This window comes from Nerophis ophidion, linkage group LG24, assembly GCF_033978795.1.
Source record: "Nerophis ophidion isolate RoL-2023_Sa linkage group LG24, RoL_Noph_v1.0, whole genome shotgun sequence".
Classification (NCBI taxonomy): domain Eukaryota; kingdom Metazoa; phylum Chordata; class Actinopteri; order Syngnathiformes; family Syngnathidae; genus Nerophis; species Nerophis ophidion.
The window spans coordinates 8,542,054-8,555,270 of record NC_084634.1 but is presented as its reverse complement, the minus strand read 5'-3'; the positions used below and the strand labels follow the sequence as shown (position 1 = coordinate 8,555,270).

The 13,217-nt window shown below is 42.5% G+C and overlaps 2 protein-coding genes across 8 annotated transcripts in view; one reads left to right on the top strand and one right to left on the bottom strand.

The window, feature by feature from the left end:
* LOC133542284 (kinesin light chain 1) overlaps window positions 1-13,217 on the bottom strand; it is a 242,844-nt gene that overhangs the window by 97,632 nt on the left and 131,995 nt on the right. For all 6 annotated transcript variants that reach the window (XM_061886263.1, XM_061886261.1, XM_061886265.1 and 3 more), the window contains exons 2-4: window positions 13,010-13,207; window positions 9,513-9,576; window positions 3,820-3,910 (exon numbers count right to left, since the gene is read on the bottom strand). In XM_061886263.1, the coding sequence (XP_061742247.1) occupies window positions 3,820-3,910; window positions 9,513-9,576; window positions 13,010-13,207 (353 nt within the window). The remainder of the gene's footprint in view (window positions 1-3,819; window positions 3,911-9,512; window positions 9,577-13,009; window positions 13,208-13,217) is intronic.
* Window positions 6,845-13,217, top strand: part of LOC133542287 (BAG family molecular chaperone regulator 5-like) — a 29,715-nt gene continuing 23,342 nt past the window's right edge. Inside the window, exon 1 of one of the 2 annotated variants that reach the window (XM_061886274.1) lies at window positions 6,845-6,926. In XM_061886274.1, the coding sequence (XP_061742258.1) occupies window positions 6,901-6,926 (26 nt within the window). In that variant the 5' untranslated portion in view covers window positions 6,845-6,900. The remainder of the gene's footprint in view (window positions 6,927-13,217) is intronic. The other variant, XM_061886276.1, reaches the window with a different exon arrangement.

The window sequence follows — 13,217 nt, the reverse complement described above, 5'->3', positions numbered from 1 at the left end:
ATTTTCCCGGAAAAATCGGGAGGGTTGGCAAGTATGCCCTAACCAAGTGGAGGAGTTCAAGTACCTAGGAGTCCTGCTCACGAGTGAGGGAAGAGTGGATCGTGAGATCGACAGGCGGATCCGTGCAGCATCTTCGGTAATGCGGACGTTGTATCGATCCGTTGTGGTGAAGAAGGAGCTGAGCCGGAAGGCAAAGCTCTCAATTTTACCGGTCGATCTACGTTCCCATCCTCACCTATGGTCATGAGCATTGGGTCATGACCGAAAGGATAAGATCACGGGTACAAGCGGCCGAAATGAGTTTCCTCTCCCTTAGAGATAGGGTGAGAAGCTCTGCCATCCGGGAGGAACTCAAAGTAAAGCCGCTGCTCCTCCACATCGAGAGGAGCCAGATGAGGTGAATTCCATCCATCCATTTTCTACCGCTTATTCCCTTTTGGGGTCGCGGGGGGCGCTGGCGCCTATCTCAGCTACAATCGGGCGGAAGGCGGCGTACACCCTGGACAAGTCGCCCCCTCATCGCAGGGCCAACACAGATAGACAGACAACATTCACACACTAGGGCCAATTTAGTGTTGCCAATCAACCTATCCCCAGGTGCATGTCTTTGGAAGTGGGAGGAAGCCGGAGTACCCGGAGGGAACCCACGCATTCACGGGGGGAACATGCAAACTCCACACAGAAAGATCCCGAGCCTGGATTTGAACCCAGGACTGCAGGACCTTCGTATTGTGAGGCAGACGCACTAACCCCTCTGCCACCATGAAGCCCTGAGGTGAATTGTGAAGTTAAGTATATTTATAAAGTGCTTTTCTCAAGTGACTCAAAGCGCTTTACATAGTGACACCCAATATCTAAGTTACATTTAAACCAGTGTGGGTGGGACTGGGAACAGGGGGGGGGGGGGGGGGGGGTAAAGTGTCTTGCCCAAGGACACAACGGCAGTATCTAGGATGGCACAAGTGGGAATCGAACCTGCAACCCTCAAGTTGCTGGCACGGCCACTCTACCAACCGAGGTAGTTCGGGCATCTGGTCAGGATGCCACCCGAACGCCTCCCTAGGGAGGTGTTTGCACGTCCTACTGGCAGGAGACCAAGGGTAAGACCCAGGACACGTTGGGAAGACTATCTCTCCCGGCTGACCTGGGAACGCCTCGGGATCCCCCGGGAGGAGCTGGACGAGGTGGCTTGGGGAGATTGGAAGTCTGGGCTTCTCTGCTTAGGCTGCTGCCCCCGCTACCCGACCTCGGATAAGGGGAAGAAAATGGATGAATGGATGGATGGATGTTGGAGCCAAGTGGATGGTGTACCTAATAAAGTGTCTGTGGAGGGGTATTTACATAAGAACAGACGCTGGACAGGTGAGTGGTTATGTTTGAGATCTGTTGTGTTTATTGGCGACGCTCCTCCACAGGTTGCCCAGGGCGACACGGGCCATGAGGAAGGTGATGGCGAAGTTGCGGCGATACCACTCCCTGCAATGCAAAGTAAGGAAGCATTTGAATGCGTCGCCGCGATAATAACGATCACACATACACATCAACACCGTGTGTGTTCTTGGATTTCTACCCTTCTTGAGACCTCAACAAGGAAAAGTACCTTCCTTATGAACAAGTTAGGACCAAAATTATGGTCACAGTACGGAAAACCATGACATCTGATAGAGCTGTGTTTTTCAACCACTGTGCCGTGAGATACAGTCTGGTGTGCCGTGGGAGATTAGGTAATTTCACCTAGCTGGGTTAAAAGTTTTTTTTGCAAACCAGTAGTTAAAATCCGCAAATAATGTGCCGTTGTTGAGTGTCTGTGCTATCTAGAGCTCGGACGAGTAACCGTGTAATACTCTTCCATATCTGTAGGTGTCAGCAGGTAGCCAATTGCTTTGTAGATGTTGGGAACGACGACGACGGTTTGACGTGATCCCAATATGCAGACGGCAGCGGGAGGCAGCGTTCAGGTAAAGCAAAAAAAAAAAAAAAAAATGCCAGTGCCGCTAAGAAAAGGCACTGAACCTTAGAAACTAAAGTAAAAACTGAACTGGATGCAAAGTAAAAAAAAAAACAGAATGCTGGACGACAGCAAAAACTTACTGTGAAGCAGAGACGGCGTCCACAAAATACATTCAAACATGACATGACAATTAACAATGTCCGTACAAAGGATAGCGTCCACACAACTTAAATAGTCTTGATTGCTAAAACAAAGCGGGTGCGGGAAATAGCACCAAAAGGAAGAAATGAAAATGCCAACAAAACCGGAAAAAGCCACTAAAATCGGAGCGCAGGACAAGAACTAAAATGGAAAACACCCAAAAATTCAAAATAAGTCACGGTGTGATGTGACAGGTCATAACAGTGGACCTAATTTGAGACAAAAGCTATCGTGGTGCATGGATGGTTATGGTTTGAATTCATAACCTACAATTGCGAGAACTACTTTTTACTGTCAATATCGACTGCTCAGTTTCATTTTTTAATCTTTCCTGCTGGTGGTCTGCCTCCGGATGTTTTCAATAAAAAAAAAAGGTTGAAAAACACTGTGATATCGAATGTCTCCTTAACTACGACTGAAAAATAATCCATAACGGGGCCTAAGAAAGTTGTAAGTGCCAGCACTTGGATAAAAAAGTAAACATTTTTTTCCATCTCTGGTTGGAAAGAAAGTAGGCCGATATCAATACCGATCACATGTATTTGCCATATGGTGAGTACTATCAACAGTGTAACAATATTCAAACTAGTTCATTATTCTATTTTAGTGCATACAATTGTATGGGCCAAATTAACAACAAATATTTTGAGGAAATAGAACTTGATTGTATCGATCGAGTATGAATCAACGATTATAATGATTCCTTTCCTGTCATTAATTGCTTACTTTGGGGGCGGTATAGCTCGGTTGGTAGAGTGGCCGCCGTGCCAGCAACTTGAGGGTTCCAGATTCAATCCCAGTTTCCGCCATCCTAGTCACTGCTGTTGTATCCTTGAGCAAGACACTTTACCCACCTGCTCCCAGTGCCACCCACACTGGCTTAAATGTAACTTAGATATTGGGTTTCAGTATGTAAAAGCGCTTTGAGTCACTAGAGAAAAGCGCTATATAAATATGCTTCATGTCATGTCATGTATGTATCTTAAATCTGAGACTATATAATTTAAATTGATTTTTTTTCCAAGTTCATGGAAGTCTTTCATTTTCTCCTATGATGTCTACAAAGGGTCCTAAAGAGGAGGTCTCAAGAAGGTGTGTGTCTTCATGTATTTTTACCCCTCTTGAGACATCAACAAGGAAAAGTAGCTTCCATATGAGGATCGGTGAACAAGTTAGGACCAAAAGCATGGTCCTAATATGGAAAACCATTGCATCTAATAGAGAATGTCTCATTGGCACCCTAGTGGTGAAATCTATCGAATTGACGATGGTCCCAAAAAGGAGGGATTTTTCAAATTGACTGTGTCGGTTTTAAAAGGGCTCCCCCTCTGGTCAACATATGAAATAAGTGTGTGTAAAAATTTGAAGTGCTCCCCCTCTGGTCGACGTATGAAACAACAAATGTATGTAAGAAATTGAAATGCGCCCCCTTTGGCCAAAATTAATAAAAAAATTAAATATATATGTATATGGAGACATACTGTAATAACTTGAAGTAAATGATTAAAAACCAATTAGAAACAAAACATTAAAAACAACTAACTAAAAGCTTATCTTTTTTTATATTTGCATAGTATTATTAATGTTGTAAATACAAATTTTTATATATCTAGAAAAGGTGGTCCTAAAGAAGGTCAGAAATACAAAGATGTGTGTGAACTACTTACTTGTTATAGTTAGCGTGTCGCTCCTTGTTTATGTCCAAGAAGCGTTTGTAGAACACGGCCATTTCTTCGCTGCTCAGAGCGTGACGCCGTCCTGCAGGCGCATGCGAGTTTGAATCCCTTTCATATAAAAGGTCTTTCGTCTACTAGATGGGTAAACATCAGGGCTGGATGATTATGGTAACAAGGCCAATCATGACCGATATTAAAATCACGATTAATAGCACATTTTCATATTAATGAGTACAAGGGCGTAGAATTGGGTAGGGACGCTAGGGACACGTCCCTACCAATATCCAGCCGCTACTGTGTAGTCACGATCAATACAAGCGCTGTCCGTAATGTTTAGTCAATGATTATGGCACAGAAAGGGTTAAATGTCGATCTCTGCTAGAAGTCCCGCCTCTAACCTAAATGTCACTCCCTGATTGGTTGCCGCTTTCATGCTAACTTACGTGTGATTGGCTGTCCCCACTTTCACTCCTGCTTGTAAAAGCTAGCCTACATGCTAGTTGCTAGCGAGCGGACAAGAGGCAGTGCAACTCGGTGTAAGTTGTAAGTTCTAACTTGTAAGTAAGTGTAAGTTGTCAACATGTTCGGCATTTGTTGTTCCTGGCACACGGTAGCTAGATGGATTTTAATATCAGTGCTGTGATTTACATTGTGTTTGTGTCTGTTTGCGTGCGTGTGTGCTGTAGGTTTTGAAGGATGTCAATGAAAAGAAAACTGGATATAAGAGACTTCTTAAAGAGTCAAACTGTAAGTTACTTCAAGGGTGTATAGAGGCTCAACAATATTGAATAATTCAACGATATATCACTCCAGTCACACCCCTTAGAGTGCTATAATGAGCATATACCATGGACTGGAGTGATATATTGCTTTTATAAAACGGTTACAAATAAAGGAATTATGAAATACGAATACTCAATCAATTTAATGTAGTTTTATTCAACCAGAAATACATATTATCCAATAAAATAGCCTCACTGTGGAAAAAATAGTCCCACCTATCCAGACGTTAGCTCCAAATTAGCACTGCATCTCGTCTTTTCCGGGTGAAAGTCAATGCTCAGTCCCCTTTACCATTGTTAACCCTCCCCGGAGGCGAAAGTCAACCTTAAACACGTGAATTCAACTACTTTAGTCCGTTTTTTAACATCGTAAAAACATCAGCTGTCTTTTACTATGGACTGCAACAGTCCGTTGTCATGGAGACATGACAACAACTTCCATTCATACCAGGCATGCGTGCCTGAGGCGGAGTGATAGCCTACGCTGTGATAAGGCTTTAGAATATTTAAACCACTGTAAACAGCCAATCAGATCGCCGGATATCACCTTTCCGTTTTATTTTTGAAATTATTTTTCTAGTTTCATGTATTTGTGTAGAAATGAGCAACGGTTTGAAAATACCAAAGTGGTGGAATGCCATCTCCGGGTTGGGGAGGAGACCCTGCCCCAAGTGGAGGAGTTCAAGTACCTAGGAGTCTTGTTCACGAGTGAGGGAAGAGTGGATCGTGAGATCGACAGGCGGATCGGTGCGGCGTCTTCAGTAATGCGGACGTTGTACCGATCCGTTGTGGTGAAGAAGGAGCTGAGCCGGAAGGCAAAGCTCTCAATTTACCGGTCGATCTACGTTCCCATCCTCACCTATGGTCATGAGCTTTGGGTCATGACCGAAAGGATAAGATCACGGGTACAAGCGGCCGAAATGAGTTTCCTCTCCCTTAGAGATAGGGTGAGAAGCTCTGCCATCCGGGAGGAACTCAAAGTAAAGCCGATGCTCCTTCACATCGAGAGGAGCCAGATGAGGTGGTTCGGGCATCTGGTCAGGATGCCACCCGAACGCCTCCCGAGGGAGGTGTTTAGGGCACGTCCAACCGGTAGGAGGCCACGGGGAAGACCCAGGACACGTTGGGAAGACTATGTCTCCCGGCTGGCCTGGGAACGCCTCGGGATCCCCCGGGAAGAGCTAGACGAAGTGGCTGGGGAGAGGGAAGTCTGGGTTTCCCTGCTTAGGCTGTTGCCCCCGCGACCCGACCTCGGATAAGCGGAAGATGATGGATGGATGGATGGATGGATGGGTGGAAATACAATAAACCCTCACTAGATGATCATGTGATTTTACAATGCTGCAATATAATTCATTAATATGAAGTAAAGTATTTAGTAAAAGCCTTTTTTGCTCAGGCAGTAACTGTACCATCATCTCTATGGTCATTGTCCTTAATGTATCCGTCATGCATCAACATATTTTTGCCCAGCTGTTCATTTCTGTGACAGACCGGCAGAGGCATGTGTTTGGCTCTTTCAAATAGGAACAACCAGTGGACAGTAATCTGCTTGTATTTCAGTATTAGTGACAAACATATTTACAGTACAAAAGCAGCAATAGAAAGAAGTAGTTGTAGGGAAAAATTGTGAGTGATTTAAACACAGGTTGGGGAAAAGATCATTACATTTCATTTATGTTTATTTACAATGTTGTGTTGCATGAATGTATTTCTGATGTTGTTGATGGACAGTAGGCTATGTTCATTGACAGTATGATGCACAGTTGCACTACAGCCCTACACTAAAGAGTAAAGATGAGAACTCTTCCAAGTTGTCTCCTTTGCTTTCATTTTAGTTGCTTTACCCTATAACATCTGCATGCCGTGAAATTATGATTGCTAATGTAAAAAAAAAAGAGTAAACTTTCAGAGTGCTGTCCCCACCAATCGCAAAATCAAACCTACTCCCTTGAATGAGTAATATTTAAACATTAGTATTGTATTAATTTAAAAAGGACAGATATACATTAGAAACAAGTAAAATGCTGTAAATTCCGGACTATAAGCCTCTACTTTTTGCGGCTTATAGAACGGTGCGGCTAATTTATGCACCCCCCTCCCAATTGTCATGGTTTGTGGTCTATAGTTTTCATCGAATCAAGTAGAAGACTCAAATGGTGTGTCATTGTTTGTGCTATGGCGCCACCTTTTGGACGAGTTCGCTCACTGTAGGTGCTAAGAGTTGAAAATGTACTTCCTAGTTTTGCCTCAAACCGAAACTAAAGCAGTCAGCAGCTTTTGTGCACGTATGGAGTCGTCGTCATTTCAACCGAGGTTTGTAAATTTTACAGCACAACTAAACCTGTTTATACTTATTCAACCGTTCCATGTGTGATGTCCGTAGGAATGTTTTCATGCATATTTGTACGTGCTATGGAAATGTAATCAAGCCAGGTTTGGTAGCATTAGCTCACGAGTGTCTGTGTTAGTATTATTCACTTACGACCAGAGGTGGGTAGAGTAGCCAGAAATTTAACTCAAGTAAGAAGAGTACTGTTACTTTAGAGATGATTCCTATCTTTCATGTAGACAAGAATATAAGTGGGTGTATTACCTGATTCTGATGACTTGCATTGATTGGAATCAGACAGTAGTGCTGATAACGTCCACGTTTTCAAATGGAGGAGAAAAAAAAGTTCCTCTTTTCTGTCTAATACCACATGAAAGTCGTTGGTTTTTGGCATTTATTTGTCCAGCTTCCATATTCGTTTTTATACACTTTACAAGAAATACATTGGCGGCAAACTCCGTAGCTTGCTAGCTTGTTTGCGCTGGCTTTTGGAGACTCTTATTTTGTTGGCGCAGGCGCGATGGAGCGGCACTTTTATTGTGAAGACAGGAACTGTGCGATCAGTCTTTAGGCTTTTGACGGGAAGTACGGTTGAAATAAAGTGTCTTTTTTCCTTTACACTTTTGATTGATTGATTGAAACTTTTATTAGTAGATTGCACAGTACAGTACATAATCCGTACAATTGACCACTAAATGGTAACACCCCAATAAGTTTTTCAACTTCTTTAAGTCAGGTCATGTGACCGCCTGGCTCTGTTTGATTGGTCCAACGTCACCAGTGACTGCATGTGATTTGGTTTATGACGCTCTGTTATAAACCAAAACAAACATTAACAGATCGATAAACAAAAGTAGCGAGTCGAATGTAGATAAATGGAGCGGAGTAAAAGAAGTATAAATATACTCAAGTAAAAGTATGTTGCATAAAAACTACTCGTAGAAGTACAATATATCCCAAAAGTTACTCAAGTAAATGTAACGGAGTAAATGTAGCGCATTACTACCCACCTCTGCCTACGACGGCGTTCTTTTTGTATTGTTTCAGTGTCACAAATTCCTCAGTAAATTTACTAAAACGTCACCGTGGAGTTATTGAGTCTTTTGAGCTGATTGGAGAGCTAGCTTCCGCAGCTAGTGGGTCCATGACTTCTGTTTTGTTTGATCAGCCGTTTTACTGGCACACTTTGGAAACAATTAAGGTATGTAAATAAATATTTACAAAATCTTTCTATGAAAATAAATGTCACTATGTATATGCCTGCGGTTTATAATCTTGTGCAGCTAATATAAGGAAAAATATGTTTCATTTCTCAAATTTAGCGGCTGCGGCTTACAGGCCAGTGCGCTCTACAGTCTGGAAAATACGGTACTAATAGTAACAGCAACAAAAATAAAAATAGCAATATAATCATTTTTAAATTTTCTTTCTTTTAACCCATCCATCCATCCATTTTCTACCGCTTATTCCCTTTCGGGGTCGCGGGGGGCGCTGGCGCCTATCTCAGCTACAATCGGGCGGAAGGCGGGGTACACCCTGGACAAGTCGCCACCTCATCGCAGGGCCAACACAGATGGACAGACAACATTCACACTCACATTCACACACTAGGGACCATTTAGTGTTGCCAATCAACACTAAATGTCATGTCTTTGGAAGTGGGAGGAAGCCGGAGTACCCGGAGGGAACCCACGCAGTCACGGGGAGAACATGCAAACTCCACACAGAAAGATCCCGAGCCTGGATTTGAACCCAGGACTGCAGGAACTTCGTATTGTGAGGCAGACGCACTAACCCCTCTGCCACCGTGAAGCCCCTTTCTTTTAACCGTTTTACTTATTTTACCACCATTAATAAAATGTATTAACCATTGTTGTGAATTAAATGCAAAAATGCTCACATTTTATGGTGCAATACATCCATTTTGACCGGTATTGTAAGTCACAGCATAATGTATCAATAAGTGTTTTTTAAGCACAGGTACTTTTTGAAACCTTTATTCTGTCAGCGCAGTCAGACCGGATGTTGCGCTGTTTTTGTGAAGGGGGGGGGGGTAGTGTGCTGCCGTTCTGAGGGTGGCGAGTTTTGAGACGACTTCAGGATGTTTAAAAAATAAAATAAAAAGGTTGAGCCTCTCAAGTTCATTACATCTGAATTAAATCACCAATGATTGTCACTAGGTGTGGCAAAATTATTCTCTGCATTTGACCCATCACCCTTGATCAACCCCTGGGAGATGAGGGGAGCAGTGAGCAGCAGCGGTGGGAGTCATTTTTGGTGATTTAGCTAATTCCAAACCTTGATGCTGATTGCCAAGCAGGGAGGTAACGGCTCCCATTTTTGTAGTCTTTGGTATGACTCATGACCTACCTATCTCAGGGCGGATACTATAACCAATAGGCATTGATCTAACATCCGTGATATCGTTCACAACAACAACCAGGTGAGATGTGGGGTTTTTTGTCCGATTATAATAGTTCTATGATCGTGAAAAGCCAAAATCGAAATCAAAAAAGTGATTGATCGTCCAGCCCTAGTAAAACGCCGACAGGAGCGTGTTGCGTCCTCACCTTGCTCATCTCGCTCAGACAAGCCTTTGACCTTCAGCTCGGAGGCGATGAAAGCGTCTTTGTCCTGCACGCAAAACAAAAAGGATGCTTGACGTCATGCGACAAATGTATGTTAGTCAGACTAATAGCTCGGTCAATAGTGGCAAAGAAAAGCTGATGGTAATGCTGCTCCCTGCTGGTAAAATGGTGTAATTGCGCACAGTTAAAAGGAGGGTGGGGCAACTTAAGAGTCCATCCATCCATCCATTTTCTACCGCTTATTCCCTTTCGGGGTCGCGGGGGGCGCTGGCGCCTATCTCAGCTACAATCGGGCGGAAGGCGGGGTACACCCTGGACAAGTCGCCACCTCATCGCAGGGCCAACACAGATAGACAGACAACATTCACACACTAGGGCCAATTTTAGTGTTGCCAATCAACCTATCCCCAGGTGCATGTCTTTGGAAGTGGGAGGAAGCCGGAGTACCTGGAGGGAACCCACGCATTCACGGGGAGAACATGCAAACTCCACACAGAAAGATCTCCAGCCTGGATTCGAACCCAGGACTGCAGGACCTTCGTATTGTGAGGCAGACGCACTAACCCCTCTGCCACCGTGAAGCCCAACTTAAGAGTCATGAATGTATATTTCTTACACCATCTCGCTGTGTAAAAATGTGCTTCACTGTTATAATACAAACAAGGCCACCCTGCATATAATACAAAACAACCAACATACATAAAAGTTACAACTGCAGCTGGCCATTCTTTTAGTAATCGATCGTTTAGTTTGAATAATCGGATAAAACACACTTTACAGCCTTAATGCACTTTTCTTTTTTTTTTTAAATAGTTGAAAACTGATTTTTTTTCCCTCCGTCATAACCCATCCATCCATCCATTTTTTACCGCTTATTCCCTTCGGGGTCGCAGGGGGCGCTGGTGTCTATCTCAGCTACAATCGGGCGGAAGGCGGGTACACCCTGGACAAGTCGCCACCTAATCACAGGGCCCTCTGTCATAACCTTCATTCTTTATTCTTCTACACATTTAAAATGCCATATATATATATATATATTTATATATATATATATATAGGGCCCTCTGTCATAACCTTAATTCTTTATTCTTCTACACATTTAAAATGCCATATATATATATATAAATATATATTATAGATGGATAGTACTTTATTGAGTCCTTCAGGAGAGTTCCTTTTAATTTTCCTGAATGAAACTCTACTGAAGGAATCAATAAAGTACTGTCTATCCATCTATTGGGGGTTGCGAATTTATATATATATATATATATATATATATATATATATATACATACATACAAACACATACATATACACATATACACACACACACATATACATACACACATATATACACATATATACAAATACATACACACACATATGCATACACATATATACATATATATATACATACATACACACACATATATATATATATATAAACACACACACACACACACACACACACACACACACACACACACACACACACACACACACACACACACACACACACTGGCCCCCCAATACTTGACTTTTCAGAGATATTAAGTTTTTACAATAAAATGAAATATACTAATTACTAGTTCATGAAAAAATAAAATACTCACACACACACCAACCGTGTTATATGTGACAAAAGTATATTCCTAATTATTAGTTTAAAAAGTTCCGCTGTTTCTCTTTATATTTCGATGTCTGCTCTTTTTTCTTACATTCTAACTGTTGTTTGTCCAGATAGATATGTTATTATTTGAAAACCCACAACTGTTGAAATTTTAGCAGACACATTAGTTATATTTGCACAAAGTGCCGGTAATAAATCGATATCGGCGATACCAGCCTGAATCTTACTCAGTAACGGATCGGAAAGAAAATCTGTAGTATCGCACATTAGTGACACATACGCCACACTCGTGTAGTTCAATAAATGTCAACCAGTTCTTCTCAGTACTGTCCTTCAGTCACTTACTTTTAGGGATGTGTCCATGGATTTTCGTGGAAAGGTACGTGATCGCCATTGGCGATTAATAGATCAATCAATCAATAAATGTTTACTTATATAGCCTTACATCACGAGTATCTCAAAGGGCTGCACAAGCCCTAACGATCCCACATCAGGGCAAGAAAAAAACTCAACCCAATGGGATGACAATGAGAAAACCTTGGAGGGGATCGCAGATCACAAACGACAACTCTCTTTGGAGAACATTATTTTTAGTGCCCCCTGGCTGCATTTCTTAGTATTTTAAGTATAATTGTCAAATAGGATTAGCATAGTTAATCACTAAACCAGCTTGAAACCACACTAAGGTGCTTAGAAAAGTTCAAGAAGTGTAGATGGAACACAGATACAGCAGAAAGTGACATGAAGCATATTTATATAGCGCTTTTCTCTAGTGACTCAAAGCGCTTTTACATACTGAAACCCAATATCTAAGTTACATTTAAACCAGTGTGGGTGGCACTGGGAGCAGGTGGGTAAAGTGTCTTGCTCAAGGACACAACAGCAGTGACTAGGATGGCGGAAACTGGGATTGAATCTGGAACCCTCAAGTTGCTGGCACGGCCACTCTACCAACCGAGCTACACCGCCCCCAAAGTAAGCAATTAATGACAGGAAATGAATCATTATAATCGTTGATTCATACTCGATCGATACAATCAAGTTCTATTAGAGGGATGTGTACTATGGCTATGAGTTGTGTTTTTTTTTTTCCCTTGGCCTCAGTCTGCACCCCCTCTCCAGGGCCCAGGCTAAGACCGATTTTTTTATTTTATTTTAATCTTCTATTTTTCTTTCTCCCATTCCCCCACCCTTGTTTACCTGTATGTCATCTTTTTTGTAAGGGGCGCTGGAAGCCGGCAGACCCGTCAGCGATCCTGTTCTGTCTCCCTCTAATGTTTGACTGATCTTGAATGGGATTGTGCTGAAAATTTTAATTTTCCTGAAGGAACTCTCCTGACGGAATAAATAAAGTACTATCTATCTATCTATTTCCTCAAAATGTTTGTTGTTAATTTATAAACTCGGATGAAAAGTCCTTGGACTGGAACTAGATGAATAGAAGGTCATTTTTGCTTTTAGTTATTGTGTACTATTGACTTTATTCTAAAAATAGAATAAGGAACTAGTTTGAATATTGTTACACTGTTGATAGTACTCACCATATGACAAATACATGTGATCGGTATTGATATCGGCCTACTTTCTTTCCAACCAGAGATGGAAAAAAATGTTTACTTTTTTTATCCAAGTGCTGGCACTTACAACTTTCTTAGGCCCCGTTATGGATTATTTTTCAGTCGTAGTTAATGAAAAAAATCTGAGTTTGGGCACCCGATTTCGCTGAATGCGGGCAAACAGACCAGGTCGTATGATAATTGGGACGGTATGCAATTATTTTCGTCAAAAACCGAATGATAAAAAGCGAGCGGTGCCACACACGGTATGTGTTTGACAAAAGTGGCGAGACCTTGCTGAAACTGAGATTCTGCGTCGTCCAGAAGCGGTGGTTCCAGTCCTCGGTGGCCTGCCTCAGAGTCCTCAAGCGTCCCTCCAGCTCGGACTCATTCTCGGGGACGCGGTAGATCACGGGTCGCAGGTTGGACAGAGGGTTGGGGGGGCCGATCCAGTCGTGTGTGGAGCTGGGCGCCGGCCTGAACTTTGACCCCTGAAAAGAA